Source organism: Falco peregrinus, chromosome 6 (assembly GCF_023634155.1).
Source record: "Falco peregrinus isolate bFalPer1 chromosome 6, bFalPer1.pri, whole genome shotgun sequence".
NCBI lineage: Eukaryota > Metazoa > Chordata > Aves > Falconiformes > Falconidae > Falco > Falco peregrinus.
Window position 1 is genome coordinate 70,244,186 of NC_073726.1, and position 25,393 is coordinate 70,269,578.

General features: G+C 43.1%; 1 protein-coding gene across 2 annotated transcripts; it reads left to right on the forward strand.

Moving 5' to 3' along the window:
- Positions 1-1,311: 1,311 nt before the first annotated feature.
- Positions 1,312-24,438, forward strand: IL17RA (interleukin 17 receptor A). Of its 2 annotated transcripts, none has more exons than XM_055808235.1 (13): positions 1,312-1,584; positions 10,105-10,129; positions 12,018-12,164; positions 13,353-13,477; positions 14,564-14,690; positions 16,621-16,668; positions 16,761-16,918; positions 18,158-18,235; positions 18,624-18,699; positions 18,784-18,798; positions 19,635-19,736; positions 20,783-20,824; positions 21,442-24,438. In XM_055808235.1, exons 1-13 carry the CDS (start codon positions 1,450-1,452, stop codon positions 22,944-22,946), a joined length of 2,583 nt encoding a protein of 860 aa, XP_055664210.1. In that variant the 5' UTR covers positions 1,312-1,449; the 3' UTR covers positions 22,947-24,438. The 2 variants fall into 2 exon arrangements, with proteins under 2 accessions (XP_055664210.1, XP_055664209.1); XM_055808234.1 differs by having other exon boundaries at positions 1,353-1,584; positions 21,439-24,438.
- Positions 24,439-25,393: the final 955 nt, after the last annotated feature.

Here is a 25,393-nt window from a genome sequence, read left to right on the forward strand (position 1 = left end):
CTACAGAAATTCTGCCATGTCATGATGTCCAAAGTGTGACTCATGCATAACCACACACTTAACATTTTCTCCACAGGATTCTTTTTTACCAAGCGTATGCAACAAAAAATGAATGCCCGCAGCCTAAATATAGTGTAATTAGTATACATATATATATATATATATAAGCCATGAAGATAACGGGACGATAGTAAGTAGCATACCATGCATTTACTTTTTGATTGAACAAATTTGTTCTACCATGGTTATCAAGCGATTATGCTGCAAAGCCAGCTGAGCACTGTATTTCCTGCCACAGCACGAGAAATCATAGTGTACTCAGTCCAAGTACATTGGTATAAGATTGAGAAAAATAATGTCTAAAGAAAAAAGAATATTTTTCTTCATGTGTTTATTTTTTTTTCCCTGACTTGCACGCAAATGTCAGACATGCAGGCTTTGCTGCTACTATTAATCAGTGGTGTCACAAAACGGTAAAACCCAGGAAGTGGTTGAAACCTGTGGGTGTCATCAGCATGAGGTGTGGGAATGGCAGAAAGGGTCACCAGAAACCTCATTATCTCCAAGCTCAAACCAGCCCCCAGTTAGACGTTTACTGCCACAGAACCCTATGAAACTGCCATGCTGACGGCTGTCAAAGCCCAGCACATGGTCCAGCTTTGCTGAAAAGCTCACTGAGCTGGAAACCCGGCTGAGCTCCCCAGGGCCGGCCTACAGCTTTGTGTGAAAAACCATGAGGTGAAAACCATGGCAAAAAGCGGGTGAAAGCCAGCTTGGGTGTGCTGCGGTATGAAGAATGGTGTGAAACCCCCAGGTGAAACTTGTGAGACAGCCAAAACGCAGTGAGCATCAGGAGTGAATGAAAGATTTGCACAGCCTCCTGTGAACTGGGTGCATTTAGAGTAGCCACACGACAGGAAAAATACAGCAATACACCTGTAATGCTTTTTACTGGGTAATTGCAGACCGCTGCTGATGTTGGCTTTTAAACCTCACGGCATTCACCCGGAGCTAGAGGTGTGCGCCAGGGAGGATGAGCTTGCAGGCCCGGGGGACTGCTGCGTCCGCTCGTGACCAGCAAGACAAACCCCGGGTAAAACCAGGCCTGGCTCCCCGGCCCCGACCCCCACCCAAGGAGCTGCCTCCGGCGGGGCCGCACCGCCCGGCAGGCCTCGCTCGGGGCTCACAGCAGCCCGAGGCAGGGTGGGAGGCCGGGCCCTTCCCGGGTGCAGGCCACGGCCGCCACCAGCGCGGCCCGCCCGCTCCTCGCGGCCGCGCCCTGCCGGGCGAAACGGGGGTCACACGGGGCGGGCGGGCAGCCGGGGCCCCGCCCCCCGCAGCCGTAGCGCCGCCTCGCCGCGGCGGCCCCGCCTCAGGTGAGGGCCGGCACCGCCCCGCGCCCAGGTCGGAGCCCGGAAGCCCCGGGGCGCTGGCGGTGGCGGCGGGGCCATGGCGGTGCCGGGGACGCGGTGGCTGCCCCTGTTCCCTCTGCTTCTGCTCCTGCTCGTCATCGCCATCCCGCCCGCCGGTGCGGCCCTGCGGCTGCTGCTGGGCGCCGCGCCGCCCTTCACCTGCTCCCAGCCGGTAAGCGCGGCGGGGGTGGTGGGCGCCTGGAGCTCGGTGGCGCCGGGCAGGGGCACGGGCAAGGACCGGCGGCGTCCCCGCGGTGCCCGCAGCGGGCCAGGCCCGGCCGCAGGGATGGGGGGGCCGCTTTCCGCGCTGTCCCGCGCCGCCGACGGCCGAAGGGGCGGGGGGCGCGTTCCCGCGGGGCCCGGCCGGGGACGAGGAGCTGGCGGCGGCGGGAGGCCGGGAAGCCGGGGTGAGGGAGCGGCTTCCCGACTGGGGCGGCGCGGGTGTCAGCGTGGTCTCCCTCACCCGGGAACGGGTTTGTGGGGAGGGGGCGCGGTGCCCCCGGCTGGGGCCGGGGTCTGGGCCCGTTCCGCTCCCTCCCGAGCGGGGAGCGGAGCGTGTTGCGGGGCAAACGCCCCGGAGCCAGGGCGCGGGGGCACGGCCCGGGCCGGCAGCGGGGGGGCCGTGCCTGGGGCCGCCTCCGAGCCCTCTTGGCCGGCCCCGGTGGCCTCGGCCCCGCCGCGGTCGGTGGCGGTTGCGGCCCGGCCGCAGCCTCAGCCAGGTGTCCGCTGCGCTGCTGGGTTAAGAGCCGGTACTTGGTTTTGAACGGTTTGGGGGCTTGGTTGTGGTTGATGTGGGCTGTACGCACTGTGTGCAACTGCGCTAACTTAACGTTAAACCAGAATTATGAGTACCACAGAGTTAGCCTGGCCGTGTGATTGCTGCCAGGAAACGCCTGCCACTGACATCTGTGAGGGGCCGTGGCTGGGGCTGAAATTTGCTTTTAAAACTGCCTGAAGTTACTGAGCAGGATGTGAGTCTTCGCTCATAGCAGAGATTGCCTAATGTACTCCATGTTTTAACCTCTTCCTTGCAGCCCAGAGGTTTTTAGGAGGAAGCAATGCATCTCTGCTGGAGCAGTAGATAAAAAAATACTGTATGTATTTGATACTTTGAATCAAAGGCAGATTTTGATTGCCTTTTTTCCCTGTGAAACCAGCTGGAGAAGATCCACATTAAGAGGTGCAGATGTGGTGTCTATATATACGAAGCGAACTAACCAACCTGAGCTAACTTTGGCACCCCAAAGTATGAACTCCTAGCTAGTCTCTCTCTCTCTGGGGGTTTGTTTGTGTAAGATACACGTAAAGAGTGTGTAGAAGGGGGAGGAAGTCTGGTTTTAATTTTGTTTCTGTTAACAGCGGTGCATGTGTGAACAGGATAACTGCCTTCTAAGCTAGACAGTTTTATATGTCGTGATGCACTCTCAGCAGTCTAGTGAAGGCAGCTAGTCAGATATAGTTGTAGGTATACATAAACCAAAACATGTCCTTTGGGATGAAAGCTTCTATATTATTTTCCTGTCCTTTGTCTATTCTGCCTCCTTTCCTAAAGTTTGACCGTTAACTTACCCCTGTTTTACCTGACCTCTGGTGTCTTCACTCCTATTTAAAAATACCACAAGAAAACAGACCACTTCTGCAATTTTACTTTAGGCTGGGCATTGTGGAGTACAAAATGCAAAGTCTTAGAAAAGGGGAAAGAAGACATTATAATATTGCTTAGGCATCTAACATAACCATGAGTATCCCAAACATTGTTAGTCACAGAGAGCTTGAAAGTAATACATCACAGAGTTTCTTTGAGTCCTCGAATGCTTGGACGTTGACTGACTTTCTCTTCCTGGCCGTAGCTCCTGTTTTTTAGGGAACGTGAACCACAGTAAGTTGATGGGGGGTTCACCAGTACATCACCAGCTTTCACTGAGGAAATCTGTTGCCCCACGCTCTGGTTGTGCTCATAGATCAGTGAATTTGTAAGCCTGCTACTTTGGCCTTTTCTTTCAATGAGCCGTTTTCTAAAATGCAGACAAACTTAAGCCCATAAGCAACCTCTTTAGAAGCAGTTGTGAAGCTGCTGACACATACATGAAAAAGTACCATCAACTGACTTACGACAGTTGAAAACAATTTCCCCTTCCTTTTATCAGTTGCAGTGTTTTCAGGGGATGATTTGGTAACCCTTCCAATGAGTGACTGCAGTGTGGTTGAAAAGGGAAACTGTTGCTGAGCAGGGTTGGTAAGACCCACTTCCTTTTTGTAACCCACCACACTCACGCTGGTGTGGCTGAACTTGTAAGTAGGTCAGGGTGAGCAATAGCAGTTTTTTCAGCCAAAGTCTCACGTGGCAGAGGCTGTTTTGGAGGTGGAGTGGTGGAGGGGAAATGTAGGAAAGTGTTGTATCAGTACTGGTAGACACTGAGCATTTAGTTTCACTTTCACGTTAACTTATTAATGCTCACATCTTATTAAAATGCCAACAAATGCACTTAATGGGCCCTGTTCACCACCACTCCATCAAACCTGCTCAGCTGCAAGGCTGAATAGCACTGCTGCAAATCCAGTTCCTTCTAGTAACTATTGTTTGAATATGTCATCTGCAGGGAGGTGGAGTTCAGGGTGTTTTCTATGCACAGGTGAAAAACTTCCCACAGCTTAAATACCCATCCAGTTGTTCACCATCAAGTGTTTAATCACTGTGTTCAGTCATTGGGCTATAACTGTTTCCTGACATGGCACACCTCAGTGTCCTGAAGGAGTGCAGTGTTTATAACCCTGCTACCTTTAAGGGGCTGGATAGGTGTACATAGTTTGATCGTAGAAATCTAGTTTGCCAGCTTGATGGATATTCACTCAAAGTATCTGGAGAAGAATTGATGTAACATGTCTCATCAACATGAGCAATGGCAATGCATATGAGGAAGATTTTTTTTTTTTCTGGTCCTCCTTGACAGATGTGTTCATTTTGCCTTTTGCTATTGACTAACTTCTCTTTCCCCTCTGTGGCATAGTTTTGCTGTGTAGGATGTTACCATAAACCATGGTCACACTTAGTGCCACTAAAATATTTCCTGGACTTCTTGGTGTGAAAAGCATTGGTGACCAGAACTACCAGACATCAGCATAAAAAAGATTAGTGATCAAAACTACCAAAATGTGATAAAGAAAACTTTTAAACTGATTTTTGTGAAGAAACATCAAGTTTTTAGTTTGGATTAGAGTTTGCTGATAACTTATATGAGGGCAGGAGGAAAAACGTAGAAACTATAGAGAAAACAGCTTTAAAAAAAATCAAAGTAATTTTGTAAAAGATGGTTGTTTCCTAGCAGCCTTAAACAAATCAACTTTCTGCAGTTATTCCTATAATGTGTTCATGGCCTGTTTATCTTTCCTTCTTTTAACTAAGGAATCAGGAAAGGGAAACTGCAGTAAACTTCAAATATGCCAAGCCTCAGAAGATATGTAGAATGGCTTATAGGTGAGAGACAGATTTTGGAAAGCTGGAGCCCTTCCTGATCAGCAGCCGCTCTTTAAAGGAAAACTGGACGCTTGCCCAGCTCACGGCAGTTTTCTTGCTAGTTACCACAGCATCCTGCTGGGAAATCTTGGCCTCCTATTAATTTAATTGAATTGTTATGACATGGTGCTCTTAATCAGTTTCCTGTTTTCTTCAGATTCATATGATTCTCCATGGCATATGATCTGTTGGGTTTTTTTTATGTCAAAAGCAAGAACAATCTTAGAAGAAAAGAGTGAATGAAATGTTGCTTAGTTTTCTGTGAAAATATGGCAAGTAAACAGTAAGAGTGACCGTGCCTGTCCTCTTCTGCTAATAATAGTTTTGGGCACCACCTCACAATCATCTTGTTCTCATATTTATCCCTCCCACGTCTGTAGCTTTGCTTGTTTGGCCTGAAAGGCAATAGGAAGCTGATGAGAAGAGAACATCTCAGTTTAAGCCCCTTCTGTAATAATGTGCAGAGAATGTTGCCTGGCTGTGGGCTCCATCTTCAGCTTTTCTGCAGAGCTCTTCATTTTTGTTCCTTCTCTTCCTGTTTGTCTACTTGTCTGTTGCATGTGGACTGACATGTCTCAGTTCTGTCAGTGCTTCTTACATGCTTCTAGCTCTATGTGGGTGAGCAGAAACAATCGTGGCTGTTAACTATTTCTATTGTATAATCTAAATTTGTGGTTGCTGAAGTAGGGAAACTAAGTTAAATACTTCTGCTGACCACAGCTTTGTTAATGCACTCTGAGCCAATGCATCAGATAAGGTTTTGGTTGGTTGGATATTTACAAGGGAAAACCAGCAAGTATTCCCCCTGGTGCTGAGGAGGTAGCAAATCTGGAAGTAGTTGACTTATTTTACTGAAAAAATGACTTTTCCTTTAAAGCTTCCTGGCTTTTGAATATCATTCTCTGGAGTTGCACTTTCTTGATATAAAAGTGTGCCTTCAGCTGCAGTCCAGCCCACCTGAGCAGTATCCAAAAAGGAGGTGAGGGTTTTCGTTGTAACTGCTTCCTAGGTATCCTTTGGGGTTGTTATATCTGCCTGCATCATGGCTTTATCTTTTCCTGTTATCTTTGCTTCCTTACGCCAATAGCAAGGACTTCCTGGCTGGATTAATTGTTGTTCTGGGCATTTTTGGCTCTTAGGTTATCCTTGTAGTGGTTTGGGAACTGGGAAGGGTGTGGACCAACAAGTGAGTTTGTTCAGGCTGATGTGTCGTGGGAGAATCCTTTCTGCCTTCTTGTGGTAAACCTGCTAAATTCATGACCAACTGGTGGCAGCTTAAAACAATCCAACATAGTCAGCTACACACAAAAAATGGTTACTGGCACAGCAGGTAAACAGGCTAGTGTGGAGTAGGAAAAAAGCGTGTGTAGGTAGCCCCTTGAAAATCCTGAGTGAGGTTGGGAAACAGTGAAAACACCAGAAAAACTATTGTTGTTTGTCCCTGTAGAAACCCGGTGCTGAAAGGTAAAAGATGTCTTAACTGTCAAGTTTCAGTTCTGAAACTGACTGATGGCTCCTGATTAAGCTCTTGGCTTTTTAATCAATATCGGAAAGGGCACAGCCTCATTGTTGCTGAGAACGTAATTGTGAACACTTTCCCTGGGACAGTAGACCTGGAGGAAGAAAGAATCCGTTTATAAGCTGTGCTGGTTCAATATTCATATTGATCATAAAACAAAAAAGGTGAGATGTAGCACTTAACCATGTCTTGTCTGCTAATAAACAGAAACACCAACACTCAAAGCAGATATTGCCTCTCCTCAGGTGAATAATGCCTTATAATTAAGGGCTTTATTGTGATGCAATTTACAATAATCGCTGATAACTGCAACAGGAGGAGGACAAAATGACTGAATATTAAGTCGTAGGTTTTAACAGAAGTTATTCAATTACAAACAAAACCCCATGGTTAGTAGCCTTTTGTTGTTGTTGCTTGTTGTGGGTTCACCCCATAACTCCACACAGCCACTCACTCTTTCCCTCAGTGGAACGAGGAGAGAATTGGAAGGGTAAAAGCAAGAAAATTTGTGGATTGAGATAAAAACAGTTTAAATAAAGCAAATGCTGTGTGTGCAAACAAAGCAAAATAAGGGATTCATTCACTACTTTCCATCAGCAGGCAGGTGTTCAGCCATCCACAGGAAAGCAGGGCTCAGTCACATGTAATGGTTACTTGGGAAGACAACCACTGTAACTTCAGATGTCCCCTCTTCCTCCCCCCAGCTTCTATTGCTGTCACATGGTTTGGGGTATCCCTTCAGTCACCTGGGGTCAGTGGTCCTGCCTGTGTCCACTGCACCCCTTTATACAAGGGGCATTGTCAGGCTAAGTAATTCACCTAAGAAAGCCTGATTAAGCATTTTGGAGTGTTAGGAGTAAATTTTTTTCATAACTTAATATGCTTTTCCATACTAGTTGTTAGAACTTTTTTTTTTTTTAGTGATTGTTAGATAGTTAGGCGGGAACCTGATTTGGGAGGTACAAAACTGCAATAACATTTCTGTTAACTGTACTTGTAACCAGTTTTCCGTAAGTCTGATAGGATCTAAATACTCAATGGAGGATGTCTGCAAGTACCTCTTGCATGTCCTTACACAGTGACATTAAATTCATAGATTTAGTTTGCTCTTGGCTATGTTAGAGCTCCTCTGCCTTGCACAGGGCACCTGCTACACAGCTTTTGGGGCTGCTTATCTCAAGGTTTCTATCTAGCAAGACTCTGGGTGTTGCCAGAGTTGTCAGTGCCACAAGGTAGCACTGAAGCTGGGGATCCAACAGTGAGGTCAAAACTTTGGGAAGATCCAGAGCAAAGATGCGGGTAGAGGCAGGTGGTTTCTGCAAGTCACCTGCTTTCTTCCTTTCTCCCCTGACCCCCAGGTGTGAACAGAGTGGGTGAAGGAGAAGGAAGGGTTGTGTGTCACTGTTTATTCCCCTTCCTTCCTCATTTATAATATAAACTTTGATTAATAGTGAAAAGTAGTCGGAATATTTGTTCTGACTGTGGGATGTTGCCTTAGTCCTAACTTAGTGCACCAAAGGTGATTTCATTTTGAAAAATCAATGTTGCTAGCTTGCTGGTAGGAAAACAATTCTTCACCAAAGTTCAGTTCTCAGCCAAAGTGCTACATACATTTGTGTGTACTTAGGAGTTCAGGATGGCCAATAAAGCAGATACCTTCCTTTGAATGGCTTGAAGTGTTTCCTAAACAATAACAAAGTTGGTCAGTATTACATAGCTTAAGTGTTGCATGAATCCTTCTCAATATACCTATTGTCTTGAGTACATTTGTAGTATATTGGAGCGTGGTTGTGTTTCTTGTGAAGGGTGCCTGAAAACTGGATTTATACCTGTGTATTGTTTTGACTTGTGTAGCAAAAGCCTGGAAGAGATTTTTCAGGTTTTATTTTTTTTTATATAAGCATGAGAAGCTTAATGCTAAATCTGCCTGCTTTCGCTCAGGTTTGTCAGAACATAGATACATTAGTTGAAATGTGAGCATTAATGCCTGAAGTATTTTTTTCATAGTCACTGGAACTCTGCTTGTTTGTTTGAAATCAGTTGCTTGGCGCAGCTTGTGGTACCCGATTTCACCAATTGCTTATACTTTTTATTTCCCTCAAATAAGAGAAAGCTTATTAATTGATGTGATGTTTTGCCTTCACTAGGAATGCTTTAAAAGTAGGATGTAATTCTACCCTGTTACAAGCAGACAAAGGCCAGCACAGCTGTGAAAGAGCAGTGCCCACCTTCATCCTCATGTCTGGTGGCTTGTTCCCTACCTCTACCATACAAGCAGGAGCAGAGGTGCAGGAGGGCAGAAGATCTGTTTCACAGCTGACCTCCCTTCCTTCCCTTGAGGCTGCTTCAGGCTGTAGCCAGGTGCCCACATGGTCACACACATGCTTGTGCCAGCACAGGGCAAGCTGCAGTGCTGGTGTAAGTGAAGGGAGGTCTGGGGCTGTGCCTCTGGCAGTGATGCTGTCTTATGCCAACTCGGTGTCTGTGAACTTCAGCTTTCCGTGCCATGCTGGAGGGCATGTTCACTACCAAAAAGGCACGGCTGGCTTTCAAGCATGCGTTCCTGAAAATGCAAATACAACCTTGGATAGCAACAGCTACACAGCATTAATAAGCTAAGCCCCAAATACACTTGGAGTTTACCTTAATGAGTTGCAGAGAAGCTAAAAGCCCCACTGCCTTGCCTCCTCCACTGGAATGAATTATATTCTGGCAACAGTGTGACAATAACGTCCACCTTTATGTGTCAAGGTATAGGAAGTGACTGGGGGGAAACCTAACCCTCATCTTGGTTTACGAAGTCAGTGAAAACTTCAGACTTCCTTGTCACTAGGACTTTGCATCATATTAACCAAGCAAGCTTACATGCTTTTTCCTGGTGACCATGAGGTCTTACAGTATAAACAATATATACCAGGGGGAAACCAGGCAGAGTCCACATAACTTCTGGACATGCTTAATTTAATTTAAAGAGAGTCTAATTCTGATATTTTTTTTCCTTCATGGGTTGCCTCTCAAATATATTTCTAGGGATAAAAATAACCATATCTGCTTTCAAGCCTGGCACTTATTAAATGTTGTCTTTTCCCCTGCCTGCTTCTTAATATGGCATAAGGAAAAAGACCAGCCGTAACTGATGTAACTTTCTGTTCAGGGGATGCCCTGCAGTAGGCAGCACATAAGGCAGTACTTCAGTGGCAAGCCTAGCTGCAGAGAGCTTGTGCTTCCAGTCAGGTGGGCTTAGACCTTGCAAGATTTGCCAGCATGATCACTGCTGGGCAGCAGTAACTTAAAGCATTTTTGCTTAAAAAAACATACCCATCTACTTCAAGCAGTCTCTCATGTCACACATTGGTTTCTGTTTTCACAGTCCTGGATCCTGGAAGTTTTTTTCTATCATCATCTTGCATTTTTGACTCTTCAATTTCTTTCTGCTGCGGCAACTACTGCTGTCACATATGCAGTTTCGGTGTGCACAGGTTTCATGCCCTGTGTCCTTTGGTTTTGTGATTAACAACTTTGTGCAATGTTTCCTGATGGTTCCAGTTTGTATGTATCACTATTCACTGAACTGTTTTCTTCCTACCACCAACCAGAAGCAAATTACTGTCAACCCAGTTTCTATTCTGAGTAATATTCTTGTTTCTTTTCCCCCACAGGATTTAAACTGCCTCGTAAGAAATAGTAAGTAACATTTTTCTCTTTTTTCATCAGATCATGCATTATTTTGTTTCAATCTGAGTTCACGCAACAAATTCTTCCTGCTAGAATCAGAGATGTAAAGTGAAGCACTGCTATCATGCCTTGCTTTGAGAGTGTGTGGTTTGATCCATAATCAGCTCCAGCTAAAACAAGAGTGGGAAGTTGTCTTTTTCAGGATAGAGTTTGGGGGTGGGTTGGATAGAACACAACCCAACTTGTTTAGTTTCTGTTTAAAGCTGGGATGGTCAGTTTATAAAGAAATGGGAATTTTAGGACAAATCTGTTAGTAAATGTTCATTACAAGCTATTATGTATGATAGTACTTGATGAAAAATTAATGTATGAACTAGAATAGAAAGGGCATAAAGGGGTGCAGCTGAGAGTGATGTAAATTATTTGGCATAAAGCCCAGTGAATTAACTAAATGATCTTAAAGGTCTTTTCTAACCTAAGTGAATCTATGAATTGGAAAAGGAAACTAGAGTTACTCGTAAGTCCCACTGAACAAATAGATTGGACCTATTAAGTGTAAGAGGTTGAGTCTTAGTGATGGCACACATCTGAAACACTTTAAGAACATTACCCGTAATTATGCTAAAGGAGACTGTTCTGCATTTGTCAGTTTGGTACGCAGAGGTGTCTGGACGGTGCTACAGAGCTCCTTGGCCTTTCTTTGCAGTTGTTCTAAGCAGGCTCATTTCTGCTTCAGTGCCCAATCCTGTATCATACTGGCACAAGTATTTTTGTAGCTAGCCGTGCTTGGCATGCCAGATTGGGGAGATAACTGCTGAAAATAATCAGATTTTAAACTTTTTTGGCAGGAGAGGGATTGGGTGGGATCAGATTGGATCATATACCCCACTGGCAGATGGCCATTGGAATACAGCTTGACAGCACAGCTAAGCCAAACTGCAGCTCTGCCATTAAAATGCTGCCTTATTTGAATATTTGGTTTAAATTTTGCTTTATGGTTTTTGTTATGGTTTTCTGCTCTAGGGGAAAGATCAGTGGTTTTTTTAGTGCTTAGTACACTCTTTTCTGAAAGGTACTTTAATCTTACCAGGTTTTCTATAGATATTATTTGGTAGAATGAGCATTTGAGGATTGTCTAATTACTTCCTAAGCATAAAACTATGCTGTTACAAGAAGGGATAGTGCCCACTTTCTACTGTTCCCATCAATGACCCAGCAAAAAAGACTGAAAGTGTACTTTGGGGGTGGCCTAACTGTGCTATTTTTAATATGCTCTGATAAGTCAAATGTCTTACAAAAGTCTATCATGTCTGTCTAATGCCTGTCATACCCAATTTCATTTTCTGATTAATTACAGAACCAGTTTTCCCTAACACTGTGTTAACTAGCATAAATTATTTTTCTGTCCAGAAAGCTCATTAATTTAGAAAAAGCCTAACAGGCAGTTGTTTGAAGCTAAATTCAGATGCATAGGCAAATTAGAAGTAAGGCAGTTTTGAAACAAAGTAATAAACTATTGGAACAATTTCCCTGGGCAGCTTACAGACGTTATCATTGGAAGAATGGTCGGTCTTCTGACATCGGTCTGCTTCAGCAGTGAAGTATGTATGGGCTTGCAGCAGGAGATACTGAGTAAATTTACTTGACCTGTTTAGCCTGACTACATTGATTGTGGCAATTACTAATGGATTTTAAGGAAAAGAGGAAGTGTGAGTTCGTAATATTACAGAAAACTTAACCTGCTTGCTGAAAACTGCCTTTCTGAACTGTGAAGCAAGCAGTCTGTTACCCAGTTTTGCCCTCTTGAGTAACCCTGACCCAAAGGGCGGACCATAATTACAGTTAAGCAGAGCTTCCTCGGCCCTGCTTTAAATGCTGGTTTTCATTTGCTGGACAGGTACCTGCATGGAGGCAAGCTGGCTGCAGGTTACCACGTGGACTCCTTCTGCTCCAAGCAGTCTTCATGTCTCTTCTGACATTTTCCAACAGACAGATGGAAAACTGCTCCCTGTGCTTCGAATAGAATGGAAAGTGGCCACTGATGGTAAGTGGTGTTGTTTAATGTGAACGTGGAGCGGAGCAATTGGGTATGATCTAGTAAGGATATGGAGGAGAATTATGACTTGAAGTCTTTCACTGATCTAGTCATGAAAGCAAACCTTTGAAATCTGGGGGTTTGGCTGTTTCATGTTGTTTGGTTTGGGGGATGCTTTTTTATTTTTCTTAGTGATTGAAATGGGGCTTTGAGTGTGCTACGTATTCAAGAGTTTAAAATGTTTCCACTAGTACGGGGTAATGACATTTGAAATGGGAAAAGCAGGTAAAAATGGAATCAAGTGGCCCACAGCTTTACCACTGTAGTAAGGGGAGGAAGGAGGTTCACACTGCAAGCATCACCTTTTCAAGACATAGTAATGACTGCAGCAGTCTCGTGCAGGGGAATTGCATCTACAAACTGAAGAAATGAGAATTAATTTGAGAGTGCATAAATAACGTATACACTACTAACCTAGTGCAAGTTCCTCCCATTTCAGGTAATGTAGTCCTTGTAGCTTAGGTTTCCTGTATGCACATGTGTCTTGACAGAGGAATAATTGTCTCATTGCTTGGAGCCTAAATGAGGACCAGTAATTCACATTTTCTCACTGTACAAACTGTTTGTATATGGTGTTTCCCTTGTTTGCTTTTGTCCATGGTTTTGCACTGATTCAAGACAGACTTAAACACATTCATTTCTTCCTTCTGCAGGGCCTGTGTCTGAGGGCTATACAGAGTTGTTATTTCAGTATAGCTATAGTAATGTAGAAGCAGGTGTGACTCGGGTACCCAGTCATTTTCTGTAGCTATGGTTATAAACTTTCTCATTGGGACTGTCTGTACCAAAACAAAAGCATGTTTGCTTTGTTGCCCAAAGTGCACGAAGCAGCCTTGAGAGGCAGAGCTAAACACAACACTGAACCTATGGAACTGCCAGTGTGTCTGGAATTACGAAGTTGCCTTCTACTTTACCCCTTCATTTGCACAGATGGAGCTCTTGCCATGCAGGGCAACCCTTTAGCTGAAAGTGCTGTTAGTCAACCTGCACGTGCACTTTTTCATTGCTATCTTTGTGGGGATCCTCAGCACTTCAAAGGAGTAAGACTGTGACAAGACTAGGCATGGTAGTAATCTCTGTGGGGGTTGCAATCTCTAGATGTGCAGATGACATATCTCTCTGTCGCTGTGCCTGCAGCTAGCATCCAGTATCTCCAAGGGGCAGAGCTGGCTGTGATGCAAGTGAACAGCAATCAACAAATCTGCGCTCAGTTTGACTTCCAGAACAACTTGCCACTTCAGGTCCGTCCAGATGGAGGCCGGGTGAGTGCAAAGGGCTCCAAACTACTTTTTCTAGTCCATGGGTTTGTTTCTGTTTTCACTGCCCTATACAGTGAGGTTATTCATTTTATTTTTTTTAAAAAAGTACAAACCGGTTAAAAGAGTTGATGAAACAATAGATACTGGGCTTGAGACCTGCTGTTTCCAGTTTGTTTTACTTTTGTGTGTAACTGCATACAAGTTGCTTATCTTGGTTTCTCTTTCACTCTCCTGTTCCTTCAGGTTTTAAGAATTACTGCTCTCTGTGCCTAGCACGTGGCATCATTTTGGTTGTTGCTTAAAGCAAATAATTGTAGGAGGGTTTGTGTTCTGCTTGACAGCTGTGACATTTATAGCCTTTTTAACCCAACCCTTCCTTTTACTTCCACTTCTTTCTTGCACTCTCTTGCGGTGGAGGGAAGTACCAAGCTTGGGGGTGGTCCTTCAGCTTACACTCAGTCTAGGAAGCGCATCAGAAAAATGCTGAGCATCCACAGCTCCCTTTATGAACAATAGGAATCTGGAGTTCATTGCTTACCACACAGAATTTGGCCATAGTTAGCTTACCATCTGGAGCTAGTGTCTCTCTCCCAGAGTTTGCACAGTATTGCTGATGTGGAAAACAGTATAGATATAAGAAAATATGCATGGCATGGCCAGGTACAGACTATGTATGTATAAGTGCAATTTTAAATGCTTAGCACTTGCATAGCACTGGAAGATTCATACTAGACTCAAATTCCCATCTCAAAAACTACGTATTTTAGCCTAAATCTCCTTTTAGTTCAAAATGTAATTTAGTAGAAACTCCACACAGTTGTTTGGTATAAGACTGTTGTATATCAGCGTGAGGATTCCAAGGAATAACTACTTTTCTCCTTCCAAACAGAAGAATTTGGGACAGACCAAGGGACTGGTATACTTGAGTTCCATTGACTTTTTTTTTTTTTATAGTCAAGCTTCAGAAGAAGGGTGGGTCATATGGGATGAGCGAACACAGTGGAACAGGGCCAACTCAGCCGTTAGTTTCAATGCCTTTATAGAACAACATTCTCATTTTAAGTCCTTATGAATGCATTTTGTTTTCAGTGGAATTTCACTTTTGACCGTTTTGAAGTGGAACCTGGCCAGACTTACCACGTGACTGTCTACCACTTGCCCAAACTGAGTGTAGATGGAGACTACAATTGCAAGTCCATGTCTCTCACAATACCTGGTAAGAGATGCTCTAGCTCACTTAAGCCTTCCGCTTCAGACTGCGGTGGTTTGTAGATCTGTAAGTTGCAGGCTTTGTTCCAGACCAGATCCATGAACTGTGAGCGTGTTTGGCAATAAGGTGACAGTATTATAAAAACCTGTCGTCCTTTCTGAATATTGCTGTTTGGAAAGTCCATGGTGCTAGCCTTAGCTACAATACCCTTGCAGTATATATCCAAAATGCATATATCATTTGTGCTACAAGTCACCATCTGTCCAGAAGTTTATCAAATCTCTGCTTGGAATAAGGTGCATGTGGAGGAACTGTTCTGTGAAGGACAGACTCTTTGACTCTGGTTGACTATAGTGGATACATGGAAGACACTGCTATAAAATTTTGTATATGCTTTCTGGAAAGCTGGACAAAGCTTAGGACTTGGGCCTCTGATTTCTGAGAAATTGTGTTTGTAGTTTGTCAATAATTCTGCTACAGCTGTGGCTAAAGAGAAATTCATGGTTAAACCTGAAAACTCATATAGGTGCCCCTCTGAGGGGCTGTTTGAAAGTAAGTTACAGCTCCTGGATTTTGTTTCTGAAATGTTCATCAGGGGACCAGGCACAAAGAAACTTCATCTACATGAATGGGGCTGTAGAGCAATCTTCCATGCTCTCTGCAGACTATCAGTGCTGGTTTTGCTCACCATGAGATCTTTCAAAGTTACCTTTCTGCTTGTGGAAGCTGGAAGTACAGGCCAGAATTTCCAGAGTGGAAGGAGTAAAGTTTGGCTTCTAATATTAAATCTTAAAGTTTGATTTCAAAGGCGCAGTTAGGTATAATTTACCAAGAAACTTGATAGAGCTGAGTGCCTGACCCTTTCTTGTGTACGTGAAAATTTTCCTATAACTAGAAATAATTTTTGTTGTTTTCCTCAAAGATGCTGAGCATCTGCAGTGCCCTCTGGCTGTGCTGCCTAGTTTATAAATACTTGGCACTCAATACAGAGCTTGAAAACTTGATCATAATTTTCTTCTTAACTTGCTTATAGTTGTCAATGTGACTTTGTAGTTACGGAGTGGCAATGTGGTCTGTCAGTCAATGTGAGCTGAAAAAGAAGGGGGCATTTGGTTTTCAGCCCTCTTATCCTTTCTTATACCTGTCATTCTTAAGAACTTCCTGTCTTTTATCCTCCACTGTTGTTCAGAAATCTAATGCATTGTGTCAAGCTCAGCAGTTGCAGGGAGCTTTGCTGATTAGAGATTACACGTGAATTACAGGGGCACTGTGAATTTTCAAACTTTGAAAGTTGGAAATCTAAGATACGGAATGTTTAAGCAGGGAGTTGCTCCTTTTCCTTTGTCCAAACCCTGGAGGAGAAACATAGTTTAAGCTGTAATCCCACATTGCTAAATGTTGAATGTGTAACTCTGGATTTGACTCCGAAGAAAGTCCCAAAGAACAGGACCAATCTGTTAAATGAAGCAAAGAGAATTATAAACGGTGAAGTGTGTTTTGTGATCAAGAAAGATTCCAGCCTCCTGGTCCTCCTGGGGCAGAATGCTTTCAGAGGAATCTATTGTAGTGGCATGATTACAAGGTCCAAAGGTCAATATGAAGTTTTAATTCCACTGTGACCCTCTTGGCTCAAGTCTTAAAGTAGCAAGGGTTGTTAAATATTACTGCTGTAAGTATTGTATGTTTTCAGTCTTTCTTATTAGTAATCTTGGTTCTGGGGGGAAAAAACCCACCTTAACATCAGTGGAGGGGCTAGTTTATACACTGGAAACCAGTACTATTCTGCTGCAGAATTTTGCTGCTGCTTTGGATCAAAGATCTCTACTGACCCAGGAGGGCTTGGTTAGGTGTCTGGCTTCTGGTAAGGTAAATGGAGATTTTTTTCTGAAGTGGAAGTATAACATTCCTGACTACTCACTGATGGTCTTTTTTGCAGACTGCAAGGACTCTCTGATGAAAAGAACCATCCCATGTATAAAGACAGGTAAAAAAAAAATTGTTTGAGTTATGTAGACATGGGTGCTCTGAAATATTTCTGACAGCTGAGAAACTTGAGAATATCTGCACTACTTCCAGGCAGCTTGTGGGAGCCCAGGATCCAAGGTAAAAGTCTAGATGATACAACTCTGCTTGTGAGCTTTAACCCGTGGATGGAATCAGCCCGATACCAAATTCATGTGGCCAGTTTTCTGAATGAGAAGAAGTGTAAAATGATCACACGTGATTTCATTGAGGTAATTGCTTTCCTAAATGATAACCCATGTGGTAATTTAGACAAACATTTATTTAATAGTTGTTAAACAAGGACTTGAACCATTATATTGGAGATGTAACAAATGCACTTGAACAGCAATTTCCAAGATTATTTTCACAGATCTTTAATTGCCTTTGGAAAGAGGAACTTTTATTTCAGGAATTTGGTCGATAAAAGATCAAAAAGAGGTTTTATAATGCATGGAGCAGTCTGTAAACATCTGCAAAGATAACCAAAATTTGATATTTAACTATCTGGGCTTTATTACCTTTGTCAAGACAATGCCTGGGGGATAAGGCTAAATCAATCAACCAAAACTGAGGTGCAAAGTTTCAATAAATTGAGTAGTTCATCAAACGTGATGGGGAGGTTAATTAAATTTTTTAGATCATGAATGAGTGATTTTCTAATAATGTTGCAATCAAACTGAGAATAAATTCCTGTAGGTCTTACAGCCGGTGTTGTGGAGAAGTTCAAAGTAGATCCAGAGTGTCTTCTGATGTAAGAAATGTTCCCCTTCAGGCATCTGAGGGAGGAGACATGCTGAATGCTTAGGACACACCGCCCTTCCTTGGGCAAGGGGAGATATATTGGCATTCATTTATTTAATCTTTCCATTCCTTCCACACTTAAAACCCTTCATACTGCATGCACTGGTATGATACAACTTATTACTGGCACAGCAAGTACAGCTGTGTGCATATTTTCTTGGTAGAGGGGAATATACCTCACTTTGGAGTATGTATCTGCTAGTCATTGTAAAGACTAGATTTAGATTATGGTGATACTGATTGTATGTAGCAGGTAACAAGGGCAACTTGCTTGTTCTAGTGTCAGAAGCAGCAGTGTTGACAGCTGTTTTTAATTAAATGAGAAAGGTTGTTAATGTTTACACATTAAATAAGTGAAGACATTTACATTAAGAAACTGTAAGTTTAAGTTAACGCATTTGAAGTTATATGATGTACATCTTTAATTGTTTCCTGTTACCTGTGCAGCTTTAGCCTGCTGTCTTAACTGTATTACCGTGTCCATCACACAAGATGTGCTGTGATGCTGGCTAGACCATTTATCCATTTTGTTCTCTGTGGACTTCTTGTTCCAGGAAAAAAAAAAATCTGCTTCTTTGGGCTACTCTGTATTCTCATATCAACTCCTTTTCTTTAATCCTGCTTTCATCTGGTTTTCTTCCTTTATAACTTGAATCTAATTTCTGCAGGATGGACTACAACAGCAAGTGAATGTCACAATCAAAATAGAGAAGAACATAAGAGCTTGCTGCAATTACAAAATACAGGTAGTGTCTCAGTGTTGTCCCTGTGTCCTTCCTTCACCACAAGGTGTTGAGCAGTTTAGGAAGGTTATGGGGTTTTGCACAGTGTTTTGTTCTGAGATTGGCTAATCTCTAATTATTTGCATCATGAAAACAATGATTATGGCTGAAAACTATTTTTTTCATAGGTATTCTATGCAGACAGTGGCTTTTCCTAAGTACAGGGTTGCCAAGTCAGAGACTATGGAATGAGAATGGCGAGTGTTCAGCCTCAGGAGCTCACTGCTGCCTTAATATATAATGCAAGAATTCTGTGTCGCTGTGCAAGGCTTGTCAAGGCAGGGGGAAAGTAAGGTGGGGAGCAGAATTGCTTTTAAGAATAGCTTCTGTTTTCTGAATTTTTCAACTGCAGATTCAGCCATTCTTTGCGAACTGTGGCACAGACTGTCTGAGACACTCTGCTTTCATCCCATGTTCACCAGCTCCAAGTGAGAACTGCTTTTCTGTAAATTAGATTCCCATTGTCGTACGGATCAGAGCTGAATTTTTAATGTTACTCTTGTCTTTTGCAGGTGCAGACCCATCAGGTAAGAAGTTCTTCCAATACTCTGAATCTTTTTTTGCTGCTCTTTTACCGTTATGTAGAATAACAAATGATCCTCCCTGGGAACAAACCAATAGGCAGGAAATGTCCCCTTTTAACACTGAGTTCAGAATGAATTTTAAGTTACTTCATGATTTAATGAGGCAAGTATTTGTATGCAGTGTGAACCTTAGAGCAGGTTTTTGTAGAGCTACTTCACTTGCATAAAATTCTTTGAGGAACAGTTTTGACAAGAAGAGTCTTAATATAAAATACTTTCTGTCACTTTGCTCAGTGTTAAAACATTTGCATAATACCAAGCAGCTTTTGGAGATAACAGCTTGCATATATTCATTTTTATGAATGTCAAGATAAATCATGTGCATAACTATTTGCTGGTGGGTTTTTTTTGCTGCAACACCTGTAAGGAGCTAGTTTGCCCAAGATTTAAAAAAAAAAAAAAGCATCACCCAAATTGGTGATTTTATTTATATTTTTTTTTAAGATGGATTACATGAACAGGCAGGACATGGGTAGCATGCCTGTCAAAGCTGGATAAACATTGCTGTTTAGAGGAAGGTTATTGATCTGTGTGTTCAGTGTGCTGCACATATGGTTCTTTGTGGAGCAAGTTTATGGTGTAGAGCATCATCATGAAAGTGGGAATTCATTTTGAGAAGTGGCTGTGGTATGTTGTAAGGGGGAAGTGCTGGACTACCCATGGTTTTGGGCAGAGCCAGGGTCCTTCTCCCTTGGCCTCTGCTACTCAAGAAACTTCTGTTTTTCAGTGAAACTGTTATTTGTGTAAAGCAATGTCTGAGCACTGTTTTTGTACTCCAGGCGATATGATTATATGGCTTTACTGGTGCATCACTGGGATCTGTGTGTTACTGGTGGGATCAGTCATAGCAGGTGTGATTTGTATGACCAAAAAACGAGCAGGTAAGACTCAAACCAGCTAGGAAGAAAAGATTCAATGTTAAAATATATTTTTCCTACTTCTGTACCTATTCCTACTACTGTTTTCTTCCTTGCTGTTCTGATGTCTTCCCACTGAGCTAATTCCTACATAAATACCTTCTGTTTTACATCATAGGACTTGTAACATCCTAATACCATCCATCTAGTTAAGTAAAGCCTTCCATGGGTTATGCCATCTGATACTCCATTTTCATAGTGCTTCAGAGCTCATGAAGCAGGGAAAAAGGAACTTCATAATTCAGTGTTGTTTCCTGCAGATTGCTATAGATATCTTTTCATTTATTGTTCTCCTGCATTGGGTAAGAGTTTTGCAGGACAGAATCTTCCTGTTTGTCCTCTACAAAATTCATTTTTACACAATTTTTGAGCTTAAGTAATGTTTTTCAATTAATGTGGAAGAAGAAAAACATGGCACAGAGGTTGACATTGAGCAGGTTGGAAAATTGGGTACTTAAGGACTAATTCCTAGGGGGTTTTGTGCTGCAAACATGAGACAGTTGTTATAGAGAAACTGCAGCTTGCCGGGATATTTTTTTTACCCGAGAGGAGGAGTAATTGGAAATCTGGAAAATTTCTTAACATCAAACTTAGCTATAAGGTGCAGCTAGGGACATTTTAGTCACATCTTCAGAGAAGCCTCTTTAAAAAAAGCTATTTTTAAAATATCCTCCTCTCTTTAAGGAGAGGTAGCAAAACAATTGGGGGTTCTGTACTTCTTGAGACTGGCCAGATCTGGGGAAGATGGAGAAAACTGGGTTTGAGTGCATTCCTTCTCCTCTCAAAGGAAAAATATAGTGCAGTACACAGCAGAATTGGCAGTAGAAGAGTCTTCATTCATTTAGTATATATATATTTTTCATTACGCTTCTCCCTCCCCATGGTTTTATCCCTGCATAGTTAAAGATTATGGGTTTTTTTTAACCTAATCTTTGGAAGGTGTTGTCATTTTAAGGGTTTAATCTTACTTCATGTTTTCAGAACTGACAGTGACTTTCTCTCCCTTCCAGGACACCTGCGAGGGAAATGCAACCACAATGATTTGCAAACTGGTAAGATGTCCTGCCTGTGTTTTATCAGACAAATGTAATGCTCTCTGGAAGTCTCACACAATTGTCCAGAAGGGGCTTTCATAGGCTTTACTACTTTGTAGGTGCTTCCTAAAACTAAGAGGTAGCCTTAGGATCTTCCTGTTTAACTAGAAAAAACTTTGCATGTGGAATTTGGAATGCTGTATTTGCCAGACAGGGCACAAATGCTTGGTAAAGTGGTGAGGCTTTTGACCCAGCTGAGACTGCACTGGCAAAAGAACGTTTGTTAATCCTCTAAACAATAGCAATAGGAGATTGTTTTGGGGTGGTTGCACTCGGCTCTCCAGCAGATGATATAGCAACATTTGTAAGCCTCTTGAAGCTGGTGCGTTGTTGGATGGTTCAGGGCATTTCACCACACAAAAACAAGGCATTATTATAAATCACAGATCTACTGTCTGGACTTTCATATTAAATTTATACAATGAGATGTTGTCGGCATGTGTTGCCAAAACAGCTTCAAAACCAGTAGTTGCTAGAATCTTTTGTTAATATTCTCCTATGTTGATTGCTGCTGAGTTGCGGCATTACAGTGTTGGGAATGCAGCTGGGATTACTATTTTTCTGTCTTCCAGCAGCACCATACACCAACCTTCCTCTGCCACCCCTGAAGCCCCGAAAGGTTTGGATTGTGTACTCTGCTGATCACCTGCTGTATGTGGATGTGGTGCTGAAGTTTGCAGAGTTCCTGATGACAGTCTGTGGCACTGCTGTAGCCTTAGATCTGCTAGAAGATCATCAGATTTCAGAGTTAGGGGCGTTACCCTGGCTTACTCGACAGAAGAAGGAAATGGAAGATCTGTCTTCAAAGATCATCATCTTATGTTCACGGGGCACCCAGGCCAAATGGCAGGCCATGCTTGGGAGTGAGCCTGTGTGTCTCAAGCAAGATCAGCAAAAGCCAATGGGAGACCTGTTCACCCCAGCCTTGAATTTGATCCTACCAGACTTCAAGAAGCCAGCCTGTTTTGGAATGTATATAGTCTGCTATTTTGAGGGAATAAGTAGTGAGAAAGATATACCTGATCTGTTCAACGTCACATCCAGGTACCAACTGATGGACAAGTTTGAGGATATTTATTTTCGGATTCAGGATTTGGAGAAGTTTGAACCTGGGCGCATCCATCGAATCCAGGAAATCACAGCTGAAAATTACATCGATACCCCTAGCGGGAGGAAGTTGAAAGAGGCAGTACAAAAGTTCAAGAACTGGCAGACTGAGCACCCAGACTGGTTTGAGAGAGAAACCATCTGCCTGGATAATGATGAAGAGTTGCAGTCCCAAAACAGAGAGAGCCAGGTGGATTCATTGCTACATGAACCAGGTGGAATTGTGAAACACCAGCTGCACCTACGGGAGCCTGACCCTAACGGCTATGTCATCAACCTCCACATGCATGAAGGTGAAAGCAGAGGCTGTAAACTGCAGCCTCAATTTAATTCATGTGGGGATCCAACTTATCAGACTATGGTCCTTCCTGTGGATGAGGCTCCTCTAGTTCAGGTAGTGGAACCAGTCTCTTCCACAGAAGATGGAAATATACTTGGTCATCATGTGCTGAGTAATGAGGACTGTATGGAAGGAGTTCCTCTTCTGGAAACAAGCTTTCCAATGAGGAATGTCGTCCTCCACAATGACTCTGAAGTTTCAGCAATAGATGACCAGGGTCCTGCAAACCTCTTAGGTGAACTGAGACACCATCTGAATGGACTCATGTACTCTCTTTATCAGCAGAGTGTCATTCCTTCAGAGCGATCTCTCTGCCAAGAGGAGGCGGGCAGGCAACACCAGTTGGTCTTTGATGACCAATGCAAAGACCAAAGACAGTCAGTGCAGTCAGACCAGGGCTACATCTCTAGATGTTCTCCTCTGCCACCTGATGACCTTGTGGAGGAGGTGGAAGAGGAGGAGGAGGAAGAGGATCAGGAAAAACAGGTGGTCTTCAATGAACTCTCTCCAGAGGTCTTGAACAGTCTAAAGAGCCTCCAGCGGCAGCTGTTTTTCCAGGATGTTCAACAGAGCTCTGACTGGGGGTGTCCAGCTGAGGTGGTGGATGTTGGCCAATCTTTGGAGGATTGTTAGGCTCCGTCTAGGACGTGCTCCATTTGAAATACAGGGATGGAAGGTGGTACCCTACACAGTGCTGAAACTGCATTTCCAACACCGCCCTTGTCCTTGTATTATAAATTACTTACTGGGCGGATCTTCCTGTCTGCTGCTAGGAGGCAGGATTGCCCAGTAGACTGGTAAGGCTGCTTCTAGTCTCTGTGGAGAGCAGTAGTGACTATTAGCCACCCCCGTGAAAGAGCAGGCAGCAGTTCTGTTCCTTGGGAAAATGTATTACGTTGAGTCCTCACCGATGGAGGTCAGAAGAACTACCGTGGCTCATCCACTTGTGCCTTCCAGCTGTACGGATTCTATTGCACTGGATAGAAGTCATGCCCAGGGTTTGGGAAGCAGATATGTGGCAAAATGTGTTGCCATTTTAATACACGTTAAATATTTTGTTGAAAGTACTGTGTTAAAGATGTGCCTTAAACTTCAGTTAGGTTAGGGCTGTCTCTACCTGGTCGATATACGTATCTGGAGATTTTTTTTTTCTCTTGCCACTCATTCGTTTGCAACTGCGTTTCCATGGCCGTTCAGGAAATCAAGTGGAGTAACTGAACAGATAGTTGGATAAACTTTTAAATTGGGAGTCTCCATAATTCTCCCTACGGGGAGGTACATGCTTGAAAACCAGCAAGAGGAGGAAAAGGGAGAAGGGGATGGTGGACCAAAAAATGGGATTCAGGCTCATAATACAATTACAAGAAGAATCTGGGGCTGAATACAGAATTACTGAATCAGGTGAATCTGGTGTATTCTATAACACACTGCTGCAGTGCTGTTTGCTTTTGGATATCTTAACACTAGGAAGACTCCAATTGAAGATGTAGATGGTGACCACAATTAAGGAAATGAAAGACTTTTGGTGGAGAAAAAAAGTGTAGCTTCAGTAGATGCTGGTTTAGAGTGGAGACTATAACTGAATTAGGGGAGGCTGAGCTAAAACAAGTATAAGATGTACTTATGTGGGTATAAACTCAAGTTCAGGGTAACCATTGTGAAATACTTAATAGACTGAGTTCATCTTCCAGGAGCAGTGATGGTAACTCTATCAGTTCCAGTGTTTTTTAAAAAACGGGGTTTGATGCAGTAGAAAAAATTATTCCCTGCAAGTGACTACATGTTGGCCTGTGTAGCACCAACGGGGTAGCAGATTAGTTGGGGCTGGTGTTTACCCTGTTTGTTACCAGGATTTCTTCAGTCCAGCCCACTGGATAACAGCCTGTGAGATACAAATACATCCAGGCCTTTCTCCTTTGTGTTCAGACAAGCTTGTCATCTTCCTGTCCTTCTAAGTTTACTTGTCAAAAATCTTAAGATAATTTTGTTTCAGCTGTTTAAAGACCTGGTACCTCAGAAGATAATCTGTTCTTTTGACTTGCAACCCATATTGTATTATGTATATTTTATAATTGTATTTGTTAATATCTTGTTTTGTTCCTTAAATTAAAAAGCAAGAATACTTTTTGGCTATATTTACTTAAACACTTTTACATCCTCAGTTCTGCCTAACTCCTTATGTTAGTATTTCTTACAGCAATCTGAGGCAAAACTGAGAGCCAGAACTGAACTGGCTGACATGTCAAAACATTCCTGCAAAGTGTTGCAGCTGTAACCTGTTGCGCTGGATACAGCTGAGGGCCCTCACGTGTGGGAAGTGCATGGTCCTTCAAAATGGGTGTTGAAGAGGGGATGTTTGCAATTTCTGTGCAGGACTGCTCAGTGAGGCAGGACTGTTAAGACAGCTTGCTCTCTCTGTGATCTCTAAGACTAACAAAGGGACAGCCCCTGCGCGGACCCAGGTGTAAGACTGGGTGCCACCTTTGTTTCCTGTCTGTGCAGGACCTAACCCACCAGGAGCTGAGCAAGAGGCAGCTGTGATCTCGGTGCTTCTCCAGTGAGAACCCATTTCTCTGATTATGTGAATAACTGTCATCTTGATGATCCCACTTAAAAGTTTCTTCTATCTTACAACAATTAACATGTAAATCTGATATTTTTTCCCCCCCTATGAGCCTTTTTAAAGTGGTATGAATGACCATAAATCATTTAAATAGGAAGCTCAGAAGCGTTATCTGGATTTTCTTGCCTTAGTAATTCCCTTCTTAAATAACTCCCTTGATGCTACAGCTTTCAGAATTCACTTTCACAAGAAGTTTGTTGCAGGGGAAAGATCCAGACACTATTTTAGCAGTCTACTATGAGGAAATCAAGTAACTTTAATGCATCTGTTGGTCCCTGATGGAAAAACCGAATAGCCCAGCAACACCCAAAGGAGGCAAAAAAGAGCAAAATCAGTCACAAGTTTCTAATTTTATTGTGACAATCTTGCTTTTTAAAAAATACAAGTTCTGATTAATGCCTGGGGGATGCCAAGTGTCTGTTGGCCATAGGCCTTATCTCTTACCAGTTTCCCCTCC